General features: G+C 50.9%; 1 protein-coding gene across 5 annotated transcripts; it reads right to left on the reverse strand.

Annotated features, from left to right (window-relative positions):
* Window positions 1–220: 220 nt before the first annotated feature.
* On the reverse strand, window positions 221–9,497 carry Slc39a13 (solute carrier family 39 member 13). 5 transcript variants are annotated; one of them, XM_041637737.1, is made up of 10 exons: window positions 9,197–9,493; window positions 7,595–7,900; window positions 5,446–5,559; window positions 5,026–5,150; window positions 4,522–4,623; window positions 4,331–4,420; window positions 3,352–3,402; window positions 2,999–3,131; window positions 2,752–2,851; window positions 221–2,676 (listed from the first exon to the last, which is right to left on the reverse strand). In XM_041637737.1, exons 2-10 carry the CDS (start codon window positions 7,893–7,895, stop codon window positions 2,598–2,600), a joined length of 1,095 nt encoding a protein of 364 aa, XP_041493671.1. In that variant the 5' UTR covers window positions 7,896–7,900; window positions 9,197–9,493; the 3' UTR covers window positions 221–2,597. The 5 variants fall into 5 exon arrangements, with proteins under 5 accessions (XP_041493671.1, XP_041493669.1, XP_041493673.1 ...); XM_041637735.1 differs by having other exon boundaries at window positions 7,595–7,903; XM_041637739.1 differs by lacking the exon at window positions 2,752–2,851 and having other exon boundaries at window positions 7,595–7,903; window positions 9,197–9,497.
* Window positions 9,498–20,269: the final 10,772 nt, after the last annotated feature.

A 20,269-nucleotide genomic window follows, 5' to 3' on the forward strand; every position in this document is an offset into this window, starting at 1 on the left:
GTGCACGTGGTCAGGATACATGTCCATCAGAGGACAGCTTTGTGGAGTCAGTTCTCTCCTTCCACCTTTACCTGGGTTCTAGGGATCCAACTTAGATCAACAAGTTTGTGCAGTAAGTACCTTTACCCACTGATCCAGCTCATTAACCTGGGTGTACATTTTACAGACACAAGCAGCTGGGCTGAAATTACAGCGTAATGAAATGAGGTAGCATCAAAATTTTATTTTTATTTATTTATTTATTTAGAGACAGGGTCTTACTATGAAGTCTTAGCTAGCCTGGAACTTGATGTAGATCAGGTTGGCGTTGAACTCAGCTGCTTGTGGCCTCTGAGATTAGTCTAGAATGTTAGGATTAAAGGGATATGCCACCTTTTTTGGCCCATCATTCATCTTTTCAATGAATTGTTTTGGCAGCCCTGAATGGCCCTTCAAAGCTGTTAATCCTCAAAATTCCACTTTTTTGCCAAAAAGGGGCAAAAATTCCTTGGCACTTTCCTTTCTTCCCCTTGCTCTTCCCAGAGGACATGACTCCAACAAGCTCCACCTTGTCAGCTCTCCTCAGTGTGACTCTACCCACGTGCTGGCTCGCTGAGCTCTGCATGCTGCCTGTTGATTGTGGTTTGATTATGTCTTGCTCCAGGAGCTGAGCAGCTAAAGGGCTTCTGATTTTGTCCTCTGGCCTGGGCTTAGGTGCCCCCTCCTCCTTTCTAACCAGAGAGAATGTGTTCTTGGCCATGGTGTAGGCACCACCATCATCTGGCTTCCTCAGTACAGCAGAGCCCTTCAAACCCCTCGGGCTGAGTGCAGTGGTGTGTGCTTGTCAGCCTCCCAGCTGGGCTTAACACCACCGCTCTGCCCTGAGCACTTGCTGAGAGGAAAGACAATGGGCTTGGACCTTTCTGTCCTGAGGTCCCTGGAAGTCAGCCAGGTAGATCAGATCTCTGATGGATGTGACGCCGGAACACTGACAGCTGAGCATTCCCAGCTAAGGAGGTATCTGATTTGGTGTCCCACCTGCTTGCACTAAACTCAGCACAGACGACTGACTTATCCCACCCAGGGGGCTGCTGAAGGCTGCCTGGTGGCTTAGGGAGGAAAGTGGGTTGGATGGAGAAGCAGTGCCCCTTGCTGTGTTATGGTGATGGTGCAGTCAGGAAGGGGGCCTGGTAAAGACCCTTTTTCCTCCTGCTTATATTTGGGAGGTAGGTGCTATGGGGAGGATCAAGTGAGACAGGGTCTTATGTAGCCCAAGCTGGCCTGGAATTCATTGTTCTACCTCATCTATTACCATAGCCTATGTTCTTCCTATGCCTTCCTTTTTTTCCCCCTTGTTTTCCAAAATGGTGGTTTCAAGTAGTCTAGGCTGGCCTTTTAACTCCAGATCCTTCTGCTACCATTCCTGGATGCTGAGATTACAGTGTGAAGTCAAAGCTGGAGATGACTTGATTGTCCTGATCCCTTGATAATTATTACTAAGGGGGATCAGGGAATAAATAAGATCAGGTGATGGTGACAAAGGCTCAAGCATTCCTGGGCTGAAAGGTTAACAGTGAAACTGGGCGGGGAAATAGGAAACCTTCAGAGATGTACAGCAAGGGAACGGATTTGCCGGAGCACTGAGCAGAGCTCTGCTTGACCGCCCTACCTTGTGGAACAGGGAGTGGTCTAGGTAATATTTATTTACACCTATAGAACAGGTATTTACAGATAAAGATGAACCACAGCGTAACTGCTACGGAATCATTCAGTGGCCACTTCTCTAACACCACAGCAGCAGGGCTGAAGTCTGGCTGTTGAGTGGCCAGCTGAGTACCTGGATGTCAGCCAAGGGAAATAGTTGGGGATTATGGCTTCAGCATTCTCCCAGTTCACATTCCTGAGCACTGACAATGTGGAGCCCTCACCACCCCCACCTTACTCAACCCAAAGGACATGGGGCCTGAGTGGGGAAGGACAGCAAGGCTCATTCTCCCTGCCTGGGGCATGTCTGCTGAACTGTGTGCTGGCAGGAGCATTTGGAGCTGCACTGGGAGACTGCTAGCCTGAGGATTACATGGTGCCTTGCAGATTGCTGTTTGACAGCATTTGCTGGGGAAGCATGAGCTGGCCAGGGTGGCAGCCCCTAGGAGGAGGTCCTGGAGAGGCTGCCTGCTCAGTGCTGAGTGGGGCTGGGGCTGCAAAGCACCCACCTCCCCTTTCTTTGGCTGTAGAGGTGGCACAGGAAGGGCTGGGGAAATGGACAGCAAAGAGCAGTGCAGCCTCCGCCTCTAAGGTGCTTGGGACCTGGATATGTGAGCAGAGCTTTAATTAGTCTTGAGTTAGAGGTCCAGGGGGGACAATTCCGGGGTTCTCTGTAGCCCTGGACTCTTGCGAGAAGTGAGGCCTGTGCTGGCACCAGCACTGCCATTCCTTGCTGCTAGATGACAGTGGGGTGGCTGGGCTCTGCACACAGGGGTCACAGTGTCGGTCTCCTGCACACATCTCTGTCCAGTGCGAGGCTGGTTCTAGCATTCACCCTCTGCCTCTCACACACAAAGTCACAGAGCAAGTTGGTTCTCTATTGCTTGCTATGCGGAGAGGGATGTCAGGAATGGTTACCACTCAACGAAGAATGAAAGCAGCACCATGACCACGATGCCGGAGCAGAGCAGCAGCACCTGCTGCAGGGAGTGCCTGTTGGGAGAGAGGAGACTTAGGAGCAGGACTCCTCCTGAACCCTGTCAGTGGCCATCCCAGGAGATCACTCACCATGGGTCATTTTCTTCTAAGAGGTCGGGCAACACATTGACCAAGGCAATATAGAGAAAGCCTCCAGAGGTAAAGGGCAGGGTCCAGACCACTGTTTCCCCTGTAGGGAACGATGAGCTGGTGGTAAGCCCAGGGGGCTGTATGTACCCTACCCTCCTGCAGGGCAGACCAGGCACACAAGCCCAGTAGCAGCCAGGCAGTGGCACTGTCTAGCTGTTGCCTCTACTGAACATGACCACTCTCATACCTACTCCTTTGGGGGACTGTGTGCAGATGGCAAAGCAGGCCCCCAGAAGGCCTCCCAGGGCTGTGGAGAACTGTAGCTTGGCTGCAGTCCATCGGTCAAAGCCAGCTCGGAGCAGGATAGCAAAGTCACCCACCTGAGGAAAGGCCCAGATAGATGTTCACCCAGAGCCTGACCACATGAACACCCAGCGTCCTGTCTACCTTGCCCCTGGGCCAGCGCCTATTGAAGCGGTGCCCCTCCTCCAGACCACTCCTGTGGGCAAGGCCCACCCAAAGCCCCGGCCAAGCGCCACACCCATGCTGAGCACGGAAACCTTGGGACCTTGGCTTTGGGGCCACCCTCTGGGCACTTACCTCATGGGGGATCTCATGCAGGAGGATGGCCATGGTGGTTAGAAGCCCAATCTGCAGAGATGGGAGTCTGAGTCTGCTGCCTCTGCTGGGTAACTAGGCTTCCCCCGTACCCAGTCTCTCTACAAACAAGTGTTGTGCTTTGAGTCTGCTCTGGGCGGGAAGAGCCTGCCCTCAGTACTGACAGCCTCAACACTGCAATGTGGAATTCACCCACAGATGTGCTGGCTGCATTCACTGCACACGGGCACAGTGCCACTCCTAAGCTGCAGGTTGGGGATGCCTGGTCGAGACAGGGTACAAGACAAGCACCTGCGTGGCCCCATCTGGAGCAGTGCTGTGAGGAAGACTAGACAGGTGCCTAACTGGGTGGGGTGGCAAGTGCCTCTTAGAAGTATAGTTCAACTGAGGTCCGAGGGGTGAGGAGTTTGGGAGGAAGAGGACACGGCGACTACCTAGTGTCAGGGTAGACAGAGCAGAGGGGCAGAGCACAGATGACAATAGGTGGTGGGTGAAGGGAGAAGCATCTAGTAGTGGGGACTTGATAGGGACATCCTAGTGAGTGCTGGCAGAAGGGAACAAAGGTGCGACAGAGGTGGGGGACCAGAGGACCTGAGTTCAGTTCCCAGCACCCACGTTAGGTCACTTACAACTGCTATAGCTCTAGCTCCGAGGATCCAGGTCCAGCTTGGGGATCTTTTGGCCTCCAAGAGCACACAAACATGTGACACCAGCACAGACATGCACACAACAATCTGAGGACAGCACAGACATGCACAGAACAATCTGAGGACAATAAAGGTAAAGGGAGATAAGGGAGAGGCTAGAGCAGCATCCAGCAGAAGGACAGGGACAAGGGGCTTCACAAAGATACTGTTAGTAAAAGCAAGAAGCAGAGACTTTCTTTTGGAGGTTGATCAAATTGGTAGATATTAGTATCCTTTTCACCAGATGCCAGAGCTCTACTTGCCCTACCCCTTACCTTTTTGCTCACAAGGAAGCTGGCAGCCACAGCCAGCCCATGAGTGAAGTTGTCTATGGTGTTGGCCAGCAGGTTGAGATAGCCGCTGACCTGGGTGAAGGGAAAGAAAGCCGGGCTGAGCCAGGCAGGCAGAGCTGAGCTGGCCATTCAGCTCTGCGGCTGCAGGAGGGGGGCCCTCATGGGCCACTCACTTTGAGGTTCCGGACCACGGCTCTCAGGCCGGGCTCTGCAGCCGGCTGGGCCAGACAGTGGCCTCCATTGAGCGCGGCAGCAGTGGGGTCTTTGCTGGGGGCCTACGGCCAGAAGAAGGAGAGAGAGGTGACATTAGATGCCCCCCACTCAGACAGGCAGACAGAGAGAGAGAGAGGGACAAGAGACAGAATATCTCCTTGATCTAGCTAGACTTTGCTGATCCGTCATTAGGCCTCAACCCCACAGTCTGTCATCATCCATCTATGAGATCAAACTACTTCAGAGGCTGGCACTGCCATCCTTGGGAGTTTCCTACCACAGTTCTCAGGGAAGAGCCAGGAGATACTCAGACCCTGGGCTTCTCCAGGCCCTGGGTATTTATTTTACTTTTTCATTTACTTTAGAAGCAGAAAACAAAACAAACAAACAAAAAAAAACACAAAAAAAAACAAAGAAAAAAAACGACAACCCGACATATCCGGGCTCTGGGTCTTGTGGCTTACCTGGCTGGGGCCCTCCTTCTCCTTGCTATTCAGGAACATCTTCTCCAATGCCAGAAAGGTCAGGAAGCCAGCAATGACCCATAGCCCCAGCTGTTGCTGCTGCTGCAGACTCTGTCCTTCACCACCTGCAGGGGGAGCACTAACAGGCCATGCCAAGCCAGTAGCTAGAAGGGAGTCATCTGGAATGGGGCCTATTTCAGGGCTAGTTCAGGGAGGAGGTTTGGGAGGGGCACCTACTGAACAAGCAGCTCCCCAAAGAAGCCAGGGCATTGGAATTCGACCTTCCCTCTTAGACAAGGTTTTCTGAATCTCTCTTCCACATCCCTCCCATGGCCCTCTCTGTAGAGCCAGCAGGGCTTAGGCCAGCCTGGGCATGGGCACGGGTTCTGCCCTCCTGTCCTGCCCTGTGGTCTCACTCACCGGGGCTGATGCGACAGGTGTAGGCCCATGCCTCTGGCAGCAGGTGCAGAAACACATTGCCCAAGAGTCCACCCAAGGCAAAGCTGAGCAGCTGCTTCAGACGCCAGGCTCCAGCTGTAAGCAGACATGAGGCCTGGGTTGAGCTTGTGCTCCCAAGCACCCAAAGGCTGGATTTCCAAAGACTACTGCTTTTCTGGGTAGCTCTTCCCCAATCCACAGAGTGCTCAGTAGGAACCACTATGGACTCACTGACTACTGCATATTGGTTAAGAGATGGGCTTGGGCCCTGGCAAGTTCCAGTTCTCCAATCCATCTGCTGGCACCTGGAAGATAACTTCTGAGACTCGGTTTCCCCATGTACAAATTGGATCAGAATTAAACAACAAAGCATAAAGCAAATGTTCATTCAATGGGAATATCTCGCCTCAGTTAGTGCCACCTGTAGAAAACTGACAGAAACTTAGGGACTTTTACGACTTGCATGTCCAGATTTGGAAGTGCTTCTTGGCTGGTGGTGCAGTGACCCCCAGGGATACTGCTGTTTCCAAGATAGCCAGAAAGCAAATGCTTCCCACTTGTAGAATGTAGCCAAACTCCAAGTGCATCCTGCACTACCCTGCCAAGCCTCATACACACCAAGTGAGCATCCTACCAGCGCTACCCCATCCCCCGGGTTGTCTGAGGAAAGACACATTGCACAGGCATGACAGGTTCCAGGAAGGCTTGGTTCACAATTGGTAGCAACAATCCTCCAGGAGCACGGCAGATGGCAAAAGGCAGTCACTCTGTTTATTCATTTATTTACTATTATTGTGTGTGTGATGTGAGAGTGTACACGTGGGCACAGAGGACAACTCTGTGGTGTGTGTTCTCTCCTTCCTCCTTTATATGGGTTTCAGGAATGAAGTCAGTTTGACAGGCTTGTAGGGCAAACACCTTTACCCACTGAGCCATTCCATGAGCCCTTCTTTTACTTTATTTATTTATTTATTTATTATGCATACAATATTCTGTGTGTATGCCTGCAGGCCAGAAGAGGGCACCAGACCTCATTACAGATGGTTGTGAGCCACCATGTGGTTGCTGGGAATTGAACTCAAGACCTTTGGAAGAGCAGACAATGCTCTTAACCGCTGAGCCATCTCTCCAGCCCTCTTCTTTTACTTTTTAAATGATTTATTCTTTTTAAAATTATATGCATGTTTATGAATGCAGGTGCCTGCCAAGCCCAGAGGATCCTTCTGGAATTATAGTTATAGACAGTTGTGAGCTGCCTGACATGAATGTTAGGAACTGAATCTGAATCCTCTGGAAGAGTAGAATGTGTGTGCTCTTAAGAGCTGAGCCATCTTCAGCCCTACATTCTTTTTATACTCTGAGAAAGGGTTTCACACAGCATAGGCTGACTTCTGCGTGGTTATGTAGCTAAATAAAGATAACCTTGAACTTCGGATTCTTCTGCCTTCATTCAAGTTCTGGGATTTTCAGTAAGAGCTACCATATCCAGCTATATTCAGGTGGGGACTGACTTCCTGTGTAGCAGGCAAGCACAACAGCATCAGCTACTACATCCCTAGCCTTTAGGTCACTAACCCAAACAGGGGGGCAGGCAGCACTTGCTCACCTCTGTACTCGGGGTTCAACATAAGCCTGTAAACGCCTACCCTCCCTGCACCAGGCAATCCCCCAAGTGCTCATCTAAAACTCACAAGTCAGTGACAGTACTGCTCTCATGGCAGGTGAGGCTGCTGGGGACATGTGAGGCACCCATTCTACTACTGAACTGCATGATCAGACATATCACCCTTATTTTAAAGTCTGGCAGACTAAGGCAGAGTGAGATTAAGCGATTTGCCATGTTCTACTTAGTTGGTGGGTGGCAGAGCCAGGATTTGAGCCCAGGTAATGTGGCAGCCACATTGCCAGCCACTGTTCATACCACGTCTGGGAAATGTTTGCTGAATGAAGTAAGAAGCAGATGCATAAATGAATGAACAAATGAGCATGTATACCATCTTCCCACAGGACCAAGGTGGCACTGCTCCAGACACTATGTGCCCGGCACATGAGACTCAGCATTTCCCCAAAAGCAAGCAGTATGTTTCCTTCCTTTTGTGAGGATTCTCGGGGTCACTGAAGAGCCACTCACCTTCTGAGTGTAACATGGTCCCCATCTCCAGGGGAATGACCAGCAAGGGGAAAACCCCACTGAGTCCAACCACGAGGGAGCCCAAGAGGGAGCAGATCCAGGTGTCCAGTCGCTCCCCACTCAGCAAAGTACCCCAAGACTCGCTTTCTTTATCATCCAGGCGACAGGCAGCTGCAGCCCCCAGGCTCTGGAGGGCTGGCTGAGAACCTCCAACCCTTCTCAGGAGCTCCAGGGCAAGGACAGTGAGGAAGAGGACCTTTTGGCCTGCCATCCCATAGCCAGGGCAGGGACATCCAGGCATGCCAGCTGCTGGAAAACACAAAGGCCGCTTATGTGAGCTGCCTCCGTGGACCACATGCCCACTCAGGAAGCGCAGCATCTCCTCCCGTCTCAAATGACCATGGCATCACCCTCCTGCTTGCTCCCGAGGATGGGTGAACACAGCAAAGGGGTTCTGCTCCTCTATACTTCTCCCAAAAACCGCACATTTTTTCCTTCTGAGATGGCTCCAGCCTGTGTGCCAATGTGTCCGCCTAAGGCTAAACTTTCTCTAATGACTGGGTGAGGCACTGCCTGGGCTTCCTTCAGCCACCGGAGGGCCCATCCCTGCTGGGTGTCTCTAGCTGCCAGGAGAGGCTTGGCTGCCAAGATGTGTCTGTGAAGACACCCCAGGGTCTAAGGCCAGCAATGAGCTTGATGGGGAGCACAGGTGGAGAAATTGAGCAGTGGTCCAAACCTCTTCCCCCTAAATGATCTCTTGGGTAGCAAGAGACAAGTGGAGCAGAAGAGAAGAGATGCCTCACAGATGCAGGAGCACAGGCTGACGACTTGTGGCTAACTAATTTGGTGATCTAAATTTTAAGCTGTTTGACTGTGGGCAATTCCTGTTGCCCCTTCCCAGTCTGGTCTTCATCAGAGAATGGATCTGGGTAATGCCTCCCTCACAGAGATATGGATATAAGATGGGCTTGTTAATTCAGGTAGTTGATGGCATGGAGGAGAGAACATAAGCCATGTGCCAGAGGAGGCCTGAAGCACTCCCAGAAGGAATGTGTTCTGCAGACAGATCACCGTATGGGGATGTGAGTCAACCAAGCAAGAAGCTCAATCTGGAAAGTTTGAGTGTGGTTTGCCCTGTCTGTACCTACTGTGACCTTGAACTGCCTCAGTTTCCTCCCTCTGGTTGGTGAGTAGAAGCCTATATCTGGGATCTTAGGCCTTAATTAGACCCCCCACAGCTACCACGGGAGTGGGGGGGGGAGGGAGCGAAACTTCACTGGTACCAAGGCAGGACCTAGCCAGGTCAAGTCCTTGGCGGGTCATGCAGAGGCGAGGGGATCACAGGCTTGGAAGTATGGGGTATGGAGAGAACGGAGAAGGCAAGAGAAAGGAGAATCAAGAAAGTGAGCCAGAGAGTATCTGGTGGAAGGAGAGAAGCGGGGCAGCTGAGAGAGATGAGGGGCAGAGTGTGGGACGACAGCAGTAAGGAAGAGTCAAAAGCAGGCAAGTTCCACTCCTAGACTCTGGACGAGCCGCAGCCGGTTTGGGAATCGACACGGTCCATCCCACCCCGGACGCGGGCCTGAGGGTCCAGCGACTCACCGTGCGGTCGCAGCGGTGGCAGAGGTGGCGGCGGCGGTAGCTGCAGCGCTCCGGGCGGGCCCGGCCATCCAGCTGCAGGCTCGCGCCCCGCCCCGGCTCTGCCTCGCCCGGCCCCGCCACTAGGCCCCCGGCCCGGAGCCACCCCCGGCGTGCAGCCACGTCACACGGGACAATCCGGAACCAGACGCACCCGGCTCCGGGGGGCTAGACGGAGCGGCGGCGGGGGGGCGCTTCCGCTTCTTAGCCATGGGGGACCCGCGCGGTTAGTGCACTTCCGCTCGGGCCGGATTACGGGGCTGCGGAGAGGGCAGGACGGAAGTGGGTAGACCCGCGGGCACCGCTTTTAGTCAGGCTTAGCTAGATGAGGGCAGCGGCCACGCGGGGACCGCGACCGTTCTGGGCATGCAGTCCCCGCAGTGGCCACACGAGGGCGCGCGTGGCCGCCAGACCGCTCCGTCCCGGGATAAGAGCGCGGCTGTGGTTCTGAGTCAGCCAGGGCGCCTGGCTCCTCCACGAGCCAGGGAAAGGGGAAGTGCCTGCCACAGGGAGGGGCCTGGCCCCGGTACCTCAGAAGAGGGAATTTTATTCTTACTCATCGAATTATTTTTATGCTTTGGTTTTTCACTTGGAACCTCAGGCCACTGTCTCCAGGACAGTAACCCTTTGAGATCCAATACATGTTTCTAGACCCTGTGCCCTGGAATCCCAAACCTGGCACGAAGAAAGGGTTTTGTGTTCCCTTAACCCTGCACAAGCTGGGCCTGCACTCCACTGGAGCAAGTATGACAAGAATTACTGTAGTCCTCTGATTTACTGAACACACACTATGTACCATCAGTAATTAGGGTTATTTCACCAATTCCTCGTTTTTTTTTTTGTTTGTTTGTTTTTTTTTTTTGTTTTTGTTTTGTTTTTTTCGAGACAGTAGTGCTTTGGAGCCTGTCCTGAAACTAGCTTTTTTTTTTTTTGGTTTTTCGAGACAGGGTTTCTCTGTAGCTTTGGAGCCTGTCCTGGAACTAGCTCTTGTAGACCAGGCTGGCCTCGAACTCACAGAGATCCGCCTGCCTCTGCCTCCTGAATGCTGGGATTAAAGGCGTGCGCTACCACCGCCCGGCAGTTCCTTATTTTTATCAGATATGTACTGACTGTTGTATTGGTTTATGGCAGCCACACAAATGGCAGAGCCAGAATTCAACTTGGATGTACCTAGGGCCTGTGATAGCCGCCTCATTTCTAAGCCTGAACACAGTAGAAATGTGGCCTGAAATCCCCTTTGCATCCTCTTCTAGGAATTAGCCAGCAGCCGGTGCAGAAGAACGTTCAGCCAAGGCTAATGTCTGGGCTCATCCCTTGGGCAGACTGTGACAGAGTGAGGGTCTCTGGCCTTCACCTCCTATGGCAGCTCTCTACTTCTGTGGCTGGTCACTTGTTCTTTCTGGGTGCTCTGAGGGCGACTAAACTCACACAGTGCAGCCGATGCCTCACCTACTTCAGTGTGTGTTGCATATATGTTTCTTCATTGTTTATTGGTTTATTTTATTTTGAGACTGGTACTCTCTATGTAGCCCTGGCTTTTCCTGGAACTAGATGAAGCTGGCCTTGAACTCACAGGATCTGCCTACCTCTGCCTTCTCAGTGCTGGGATTAAAGACTGTGCCACACTCCTGGTTTATTTATTGATATGTTGTGATATAAGGTCTCATCCTAGACCATCCTTGAACTTGAAGACTAGAGTGTCTGGACCTCCTGATTGTAGGTGTGCACTCCTACACCTGATGGATGCATTGCTGGACCAAGCACTCTATCAGATACACTTTATACTCTTTTTTTCCCCACCAAAACGGGTTCCCCGTGTAACGAACGCTGCTGTCCTAGAACTCACTTGGTAGATCAGGCTGGCCCCAAACTCAGAGATCCGCCTGCCTCCGCCTCCCGAGTGCTGGGATTAAGAGGGCGCATCACCACACCAGAGTGCTGGGATTAAGAGGGTGCATCACCACACCAGGGTGCTGGGATTAAGAGGGCGCACCACCACACCAGGGTGCTGGGATTAAGAGGGTGCATCACCACACCAGAGTGCTGGGATTAAGAGGGTGCACCACCACACCAGGGTGCTGGGATTAAGAGGGTGCACCACCACACCAGGGTGCTGGGATTAAGAGGGTGCACCACCACACCAGGGTGCTGGGATTAAGAGGGTGCACCACCACACCAGGGTGCTGGGATTAAGAGGGTGCACCACCACACCAGGCCTACGGCACCACTCCCAGCTGATACATTCTTTAACATTTGTGCTTTCTAGGCTACCAGCTCCTTTCAAAAGCTTCCTGTCTGGCTTTCCTCACCAGCCTCATACGTCTCCCAGGATGCGCTCCTGGGCCCTTATGGAGGTTCTGAAACAGAATGTCCAATCGGATTCTTTGCCACAAGGAGAAGATGTTTAGCGAAGGCCACACTGGGATGTTAAAGATGTCTTCCTCCCTGTATGCAAATCATGCCATCTTATACAAAACACCTCACAATATGCAAATGATTTCACAATAACAGTGTCAGTCTTCCTGTCTCTAGAAGTCAGGGGGTTCCTGGCCACCCAGGATGGGCCCTAGCGAGACCCAGCTGGAAATACACTTGCTGTGTGCTCTCTTCTCAGCTGGTCTGGAATGTCCGCCAACAGAACCTCATGAAATTAGAGAAGCAAGCTCGTGGAGCTGGAGACAGAACCATGAGCAGGGCGCTCAGGTGGTCAGGTGAGAAGATCCATTGTTTGAAACACTGGCTTTGATACAGACATTTAAACAGCTGGTCTTGGGTGGGTGGAGAGATTGCTCTTCCAGAGGACCTGAGTTCAGTTTCCAAAGACGAAGCTGAGTCAGTTCAAAGGATGGCTCACACCCCGCTGCACCCCCAGCTCCAGGGGATGGGTGCCCTTGTCTGATCTCCATGCTCTTCATACTTGTGGTGCACATACATGTATGTACTCAGGCACCGGGCCAGCCTGAGCTACATAACAGGTTCTAGGCAGGCTAAGGCTGTATTGTGAAACTCTGTCTCCAATTGTTCAAGACAGAGTCTCACTGTGTAGCTCTGGCTGGCCTGGAACTCACCGTGTAGATTGAGGTTTCCTTAAACGCAGAGTTTTGCCTGCCTCTGCCTCTCCAGTGCTGGGATCAGACTCCCAGTTTAAACTTTTTCCAATTCTTCTCTCATATATTGCATCCCACACATCCCCTCCTTCCTCTCCTCTCAGTCCCTTCCTGCCACCTTCCGTTCCTCAAAATCCATCCTTCCTCCATTTAAATGTGCAGATATATACACATATATGTATACGTATATACATATATATTTTAAAGTTGATCTTGAGCCAGGTGGCACACTCCACTAATCCTAGCTCTTGGGGAGGCAGAGGCAGGTGGATCTCTGTAAGTTCAAGGCCAGCCTGGTCTACAGAGGTAGTTCCAGCACAGCCAGGGCTGTTACACAGAGGAAAAACCCTGTTTCAAAAAAGCAAAAACAAACAAAAAAAGGTTGATTTGGGGCTAAGGAGGTGGCTCAAATTTAAGATTACGTGCTGCACAAGAACAAAGACCTAAGTTCAAGTCCTAGAACCTACAAAAGGCAAGCTTACTGGGGAGTCTGGTGAGGAAGCTCACAGTTAAGACCCTGAGTTCTCCTGTAGAGGACTTGAGGTTCAGTTCCCGTACCCACATTGGTTGGCTCAGAGCACACACCACCACGCACCATACCCAGCTTATTATTATTACTTTGTTATTATTATTATTGTTTTTTCAAGATAGGGTTTCTCTGAGTAACCCCGCTGGAACTCATTTTGTAGACTAGGCTGGCCACCACCCAGCTATTTTAATTTTTTTTTTTTTAAGATTTATTTACTTGTTTACAGTGTTCTGTCTGCATGTATGCCTGCAGGCCAGAAGAGGGCACCAGATCTCATTACAGATGGTTGTGAGCCACCATGTGGTTGCTGGGAATTGAACTCAGGACCTCTGGAAGAACAATCAGTGCTCTTTTTTTTTTTTTTTTTTTTTTTTGGTTTTTCGAGACAGGGTTTCTCTGTGGCTTTGGAGCCTGTCCTGGAACTAGCTCTTGTAGACCAGGCTGGTCTCCAACTCACAGAGATCCGCCTGTCTCTGCCTCCGGAGTGCTGGGATTAAAGGCGTGCGCCACCATCGCCCGGCTCAATCAGTGCTCTTAACCTCTGAGCCATCTCTCCAGCCCCCTATTTTATATATATTTTTTACTTTGCTCTAAATTAGGTGTGGTGGCACACACCTTTAATCCCAGCACTTGGGAGGAAGAAGTAGGCAGATCTGTGAGTTTGAGGCTAGCCTGGTCTACAAAAAGAGTTCCAAGACAGCCAGGACTACACAGAGAAACTCTGTCTCAAGAAACCACACTACCACCACCACCAAAACCCATTATTTTGAGTATTGAGGGCACTCATATGCCAAAGCACTGTTATGGGAGCCAGAGAGCAACTGTGGTCAGTTCTCTCCTTCCACCTGTGGGTGCTGGGGATTGAACCCGGGCTGTCAGGATTGGAGATCATCTCAGTGGCCCACTTGTTAGATATTTTATAGAGAAGTAGAAGAGTTGGTAGGTTTTTTTTTTTTTTTTTCGAGACAGAGTTTCTCTGTAGCTTTGGTTCCTGTCCTGGAACTAGCTCCTGTAGCCCAGGCTGGCCTTGAACTCACGAAGATCTGCCTGCCTCTGCCCCCAAGTGCTGGGATTAAAGGCGTGCGCCACCACTGCCCAACACAGAAGGTGGAAATGCTAGTTGACCTGCTTGGTAGCTGTTCATTATATGCATATATTGAAGGATCATGCCATCCCACAAATATGAACACTTGTTAAATGTCAATTACAAAAATGGACTAGAGCCTGGAGAAATGGCTCAGTGGTTAAGAGCACTCACCGCTCTTCCAGAGGACCCGGGTTCAGTTCCCATCACACACATGGTAGCTCACCACTGTTTGTAACTCAAGTTTCAGGAGATCTGCTACCTTCAGACATCAGGCAAAACACCAAACACATAAAATAAAAATAAACAAATTTTAAACAGAGCACTGGCTGCTCCTGCACAGGCCCCAGGCCCCAGGCTTGCCTCCCAGCCTCCCATGGTGGCTAACACCCATAACCATCTGTGATTCCTGTTTCTGGAGACCCGGCACCCTCTTCTGGTCTCCTCAGGAACACGTGGTGCACATAATGCAGGTAAAACATTCATGCACAAAAAAATAATAGAAATTAAAAACATAAATAACTTTTAAAGGTGCTGTGGGCCCAGAATGTGCACCTCAGTAGCAGAATGTCTGCTTAGCCTGCAGCAGCCCTGGTGTCATCCGAGCACTGCAAGGCCGGAAACGCTAGACTGATTCGGCCTGGGGCTTCCAGGTAAAGAGCAAGAGAAGTGAGGTGCATGGGGCTTATTTGCTGCAATTTGCTATCTTCAAATAATGACAAAAAGAAAATTCAGTAGTGTATTTGCAGTTAGAGATGTTAGGTCTCTGCATCTCTGTGTAGGAGGAGTGAGTAAAAATGTAGAAGAAAACTGGCTGTGGTGGCGCACGCCTGTGACCCCAGCACACCTGTGACCCCGGCACACCTGTGATCCCGGCACACCTGTGACCCCGGCACACCTGTGACCCCGGCAAACCTGTGACCCCGGCACACCTGTGACCCCGGCAAACCTGTGATCCCGGCACACCTGTGACCCCAGAACGCCTGTGACCCCAGCATGCCTGTGATCCCAGCACGCCTGTGACCCCAGCACGCCTGTAACCCCAGCATCCGGGTCTCTTTGAGGTCAAGGTCAGTCTGGTCTATTCAGTGAGTTCCAGGACGACCAGGGATACATAGTGAGACCCTGACTTTTTTTTTTTTAAAAGGGGGTATGAAGCCTGGTGTGGTAATGCACTTTCTTAATCCTGGCACTTGGGAGGCAGAGGCAGGTGGATTTCTGTGTGTTCGAGGCCAGCCTGGTCTACAGAGTGAGTTCTAGGACAGTCAGGATCAAAAAATAGCATGACCTTGTCTCAAAAAAAAATGAGTATGATGATTACTCACATATTAGGAAGTTATAAATTCTCAAGAAATCATAAATGGAGAAGAAAAAATAAAAGACATTTCTTTAAAAAATTTTTATATGATTGTATGTACAGAAGCAGGCAGGTCTCTGAGTTTGAGACCAGAAAGTGACACACAGTGAGATCCTTTTTCAAAAAAAAAAAAAAATCTGGTTGCAGACTTCTTGGGACAAATGACTGAACTCCCACACCCTGGTTTCCTCAGCTACAAAGGAGTGAGTGTGCTGGGTACGTCGGTGGTTTGGGGTGCTTTGTTTCATTGGAGTTTTAGAGAGGGTGTCCCGTAGATGAGGCTAGCCTTGGGCTGACTGTGTAGCTGAGGCTTGCCCTGCACTCTGGGACTTTTCTGGATTCTGGGGTGGCAGGTTTGCTCCTCCACTCTCATCCTGTCCCGGATCGTCGTGGGGATCACACACACCTAACAACGGGAAAGTTTATGGAAGGGTTAGATTAAAAATGATTTGTGTGTGTGGCACTGGGGGCATGTGTGCAGGTGCGTGAAGAGGCCAGAAGAGTGGGGTTGAATTCCCTAGAGCCAGAGTTAGAGGCTGTGGAGAGGTGGGTGCTGGGAACTGAGCTCTGGAAGAGCAGCCAACTCTCTGACCACTGAGCCCTCACTCCAGCCCCACAGTTAGATAACAATATCTGTTGTATACATAGTTTGATATGCCTTGTGTATATGCAAAGAAAAATATGTATTTTTCAAAGAAAATGTTAAATGGAAAGAACAGAGGCATCAAGAGACAAGGTGGTTCTACCCGCACACCACCACCCAAGCATGTGGCAGCCAGCCAGGCCTCTGCCCTTGGAACTAAGAAGCTGGAGCCACCCTGGCCTGGTGCCTTGGCCACCTGATACCAAGGCTACAGACGTGGATTGGGGCTAAGTGCTTCCAGAGTGTGGGCTCCAGAGAGGAAGGCGTCCTCCTCATCGTCAGCAGACAGGCAGTGAGGTGTGGAACATCATTGCTCTGGGTTGCAGGTGAAATGTGGGTCACCCAGGTGTCCGCTGGCCACAGACAGTACACCTGCCTCTCTGGAGTGCTGTCCTGGGTACAGTACTCAGAGGGAGCTATGCTGGTTCTGAGCTCCTGGGAGACTCTCTTCTCCTAGTCCTGAGCCACACGGTGCTGGTGGCTCCCGGGCTCTGCTTTCTTCCATACTCAGCAACTGTTCCACATGGGGCCAGCCCTCTCCTTTGCCATGCTGAAACCTCCACTTTGCCCTGACACCATCTCTGTCCATCAGAATCCAGCCTGACTATCCATGTGACCTTTAATCCTGGCACTCAGGAGGCATAGGCAGGCAGATTTGAGTTTGAGGCCAGCCTGGTCTTCATAGTGAGTTCCAGGCTACACAGTGAGACTGTCTCAAAAAGCAAAACAACATCAAAATTCGGCTTGTGTCTAAGGCTTCCTCTTCCTGGAGCCTTCCTAAAGCACCCATCCTGGAGACTCTCAGTGCTGAGTATTTGGGGGGTAGAGTCCTTTATACTCGCGGGCCTCCCATTCTGCTAATGCAGACTTCTAGAAAAGACAAGTTTTGCCTGTAAATACAGTCATGTCCCGCCCCATTTCCTGCCCAGCTGTGCTAATTCAGGTGAAATCATTACACTTCACTGTAAGTCACCTTGGCTCTTTCAGGGTCTTCTTTAATTTTTGTGTTTATTTACATTTTTTTTCGGGTGTAAAACCAAATCTGTCTCCTTCTGCCTTCTTCTTCTTCTTCTTCTTCTTCTTCTTCTTCTTCTTCTTCTTCTTCTTCTTTTTTCCTTCTGCCTTCTTGAAGTAACCAGAATTTTGTGAGGCTTCACACTTTGGTTATGTTATGTTTTGTTTAGGTTGTTTTGGGTACTGGGAATCCAACCCTCGGTCTTCTGCATACCAGGAAACATTCTGCCACTGAACAGTCTCTCTCTCCCTGAACAAGATCTCACCTTTAACCCCAGGCAAATTTGGAATATAATCCTTCTTCAGCCCCCTCGGTGCTTTCTTTTTACAAAGTTTTTAATATATATGTATGCTTAGACAATGTTGTTTGATTTAACATTTCCTTATAAGGAAAATAAACTATTTTAAGTTTTCTTTCTTTTCTTTTTTAAAGATTTATTTATTTAATACACATTGGGAGTTTGCCTTCATATATGTCTGTATGAGGGTATAGGTCCCCTGGAGCTGGAGTTACAGACAGTTGTGAGTGGCCATGTGAGTGCTGGGAATTGAACTCAGGTCCTCTGGAAGAGCAGCCGGTGTTCTTAACCACTGAGCCATCTCTCCAGCCCCACTAAGGTTTCTTTTCATTATTTAGATAGTTTCACAGTTTTCATATGAGCTCTGCACAATTATTAAATTCATGCATGTGCCTGTGTACCTGTGTGAGTGTGTGTACATGATGCCCAAGGAAGTCAGATGATCCCCCTGTAACTGGAGTTAGAAGTTGTGAACCACCTGTTATAGGTGTGGCATCCAAACCCAGGGCCTCTGCAAGAGCAGCAATCACTCTACCTGCTGAGCCTTTTCTCAAGCCCCATTAGGGAGAATTTTTTTTTTTTTTTTTTTTGGTTTTTCGAGACAGGGTTTCTCTGTGGCTTTGGAGCCTGTCCTGGAACTAGCTCTTGTAGACCAGGCTGGCCTCGAACTCACAGAGATCCGCCTGCCTCTGCCTCCCGAGTGCTGGGATTAAAGGCGTGTGCCACCACCGCCTGGCCTCGGGAGAATATTTTAAATACATCCTTTACATTAAGTTTGAATGCTATTGGTAGAAAAGGAAAATGATTTATTATTATTATTATTATTATTATTATTATTATTATTATTATTGAGACAGGGTTTCTCATTAGCTATAGAGCCAGTCCTGGAACTAGCTCTTTAGACCAGGCTGGTCTTGCACTCACAGAGATCCACCTGCCTCTGCCTCCCGAGTGCTGGGATTAAAGGTGTGTGCCACCACTGCCTGGTTCCAGTATTATTTTTTAATCATGTTTTTGAATGTCTGTTGTGCTTGTATGAGTTCATGTACATGACGTGCATGCAGACACCGGAGAAGGCAGGGAACACTGGGTCCCCTGGAGCTGGAGTCATGGGTGATTGCTCTGTTCCTTTGATCCCTTTTTACTAACCCCATTTTCTGAGTTCTAATAGCTTTCCAACATCCAATGGAGCCCTTTGAGTGGATAATCTCTAGGATAAGGAGGAACCAGTCTTGCTGTTTACGAAGATGTGACCTGGCATCTGTCTCTGGAAACTGTTTCCATTGCACTGTGGCCGAGTCATTGATGATATTCTGTGCAGTTTATTCACATACTGCCTTGAACTGAATGCTACTTCTGTGAATGAATCCACTGGAATTGTTATCCATTCTCTCGTCAATGGCACTTGGTTATTTGTAGTGTGCCTGGGAATATGGTCTTGGAGCACAGGCTCGCTTCTGGACTTTAATGTTGGCTGGCTTGTGACTCAGCTAAGCTCAGCTCTGTGAGAGAAGGCGGTGGTTTTCCCTGGGAGCTGTTTGGGCTGGGCACTGTCTAACAGTATCGGGGGGCCATTCTGATGCCCCACCTCTTTCCGAGGTCTTGAGTCTGTCAGGCTGGTTTGTTTATTTTTATTTATTTATTGGTTTGTTTATTTGTTTGTTGCTGTTTGTCCAAACAGCCTCATTTTGTAATCCAGATTAGCTAGAACTCACTATAGCCTACCCAAGCCTCGAATTCGTGGCTTCCTGCCTCAGATGGGGAGTGCAGGGATTACCCGAGTCACTGTGCCCCATAGGTTAGGTCATCTTGCCTGACAAACGGGTTAAAAGTAAAATAACACCTCACAGTGGTCTTCGTTTGCATTTCTCTTCTTGCCCTTAAATGTTTGCTGGACAATGTATGTGTTTCCTCCCCCACCCCCGCAGGGTTTCTCTGTGTAGCCCTGTCTTGGAACTCGCTCTGTAGACCAGGCTGGCCTCGAAGAGAGATCCAGATGCCTCTGTCTCCTGAGTGCTGGAATTAAAGGTGGGCTGTGTTTCTGCTTTTGTAGCTGTCTCTCTGTTAGATTCTTGGTTTTTTCTGACTGTGTGCAGGGGTGCTGTATGGATTTCTGGGGCGTGTGCTCCCTGCAGATACACAGCACACATCGCTAGTCTGTGGTTCTCTGTTCACTTTCTCTCAGGTGTCTCCACCTTTCTCTTCCCTCCACCACTGGGCAGAGACGTTGCTGGGCGGGAATGTGTGTGCGTGTGTGTGTGTGTGCGCGCGCGCGCGCGCGCGCGCGCGCGTGTGTGTGTGTGTAGGGGAGGGCTGTGCCTGTCAGAATCCCTGTTACTCTGACGACCCTTCCCGCTCCCTTGTCCCCCAGGACTTTGGAGGACCCTCCCATGGGGGGTGAAGGCAGTCCGGTTTGGGGAGCCCCCGTGGGCTTGGGGCGGGCAGGATGGCAGGGAGGGTCCCCGCTAGGGGGTGATCACTTCCGCCGCCCAGCTGGGGGACGGCGCTCTCCGCTCCGCTGGGCAGCAGCGCCGCGGCTCCGACTCCCTAGGGCCCTGGGGTCGGGCGCTTCGAGGGGGGGCGGGGCGCGGGGTGGGCGGAAGCTGCCGGCACAGATAAGGCCGGGGTCGGTCCTGCGGCGAGACGTGCGGGGACGCAGCTGGTCCCACCCGGGGTGGAACCTCGGTGGAGTGAAGGAGACCCCACCTGTCCCAGAGCCGGACCCACCCAAGGGAGCGGTGGGGGATGGGGCCTGTCCTGCTCCCTCTCAGCGGGAAAGCACAGAAATGGAGCTCACTTCCCCCACAACACTGTGGGATGGAAGAGGTTGACCTGGACGCTCTCTGAGGGTTTCCTTCATCTGGGGGCCTGATGTACCTCGAAGCTACCTTCCTGACTGTCAGGCTTCATTGGTCCCCGATGTATGGAGGGGAAAGGGGTTTACCAAACTCAAAGCAAGCAGATTTTAGGCTTTGTGGAACCTCAAGTTTTTACAGTTTTGGGT

This window comes from Microtus oregoni, unplaced genomic scaffold (genome assembly GCF_018167655.1).
Source record: "Microtus oregoni isolate MIOR12 unplaced genomic scaffold, Mior012 000053F_ref0000044, whole genome shotgun sequence".
In the NCBI taxonomy this organism is placed as follows: domain Eukaryota; kingdom Metazoa; phylum Chordata; class Mammalia; order Rodentia; family Cricetidae; genus Microtus; species Microtus oregoni.

What these genes read in the sequence shown, in the direction of transcription:
- Slc39a13 (XM_041637737.1), bottom strand. Translation starts at nt 7,895, where the DNA reads ATGCCTGGATGTCCCTGCCCTGGCTATGGGATGGCAGGCCAAAAGGTC. An exon ending in CACCTGTCGCATCAGCCCCG is followed by an intron (nt 5,151 to 5,445) that starts GTGAGTGAGACC and finishes CTCCCCCTGCAG; the next exon opens with GTGGTGAAGGACAGAGTCTG. An exon ending in CCGTGGTCCGGAACCTCAAA is followed by an intron (nt 4,421 to 4,521) that starts GTGAGTGGCCCA and finishes CCCTTCACCCAG; the next exon opens with GTCAGCGGCTATCTCAACCT.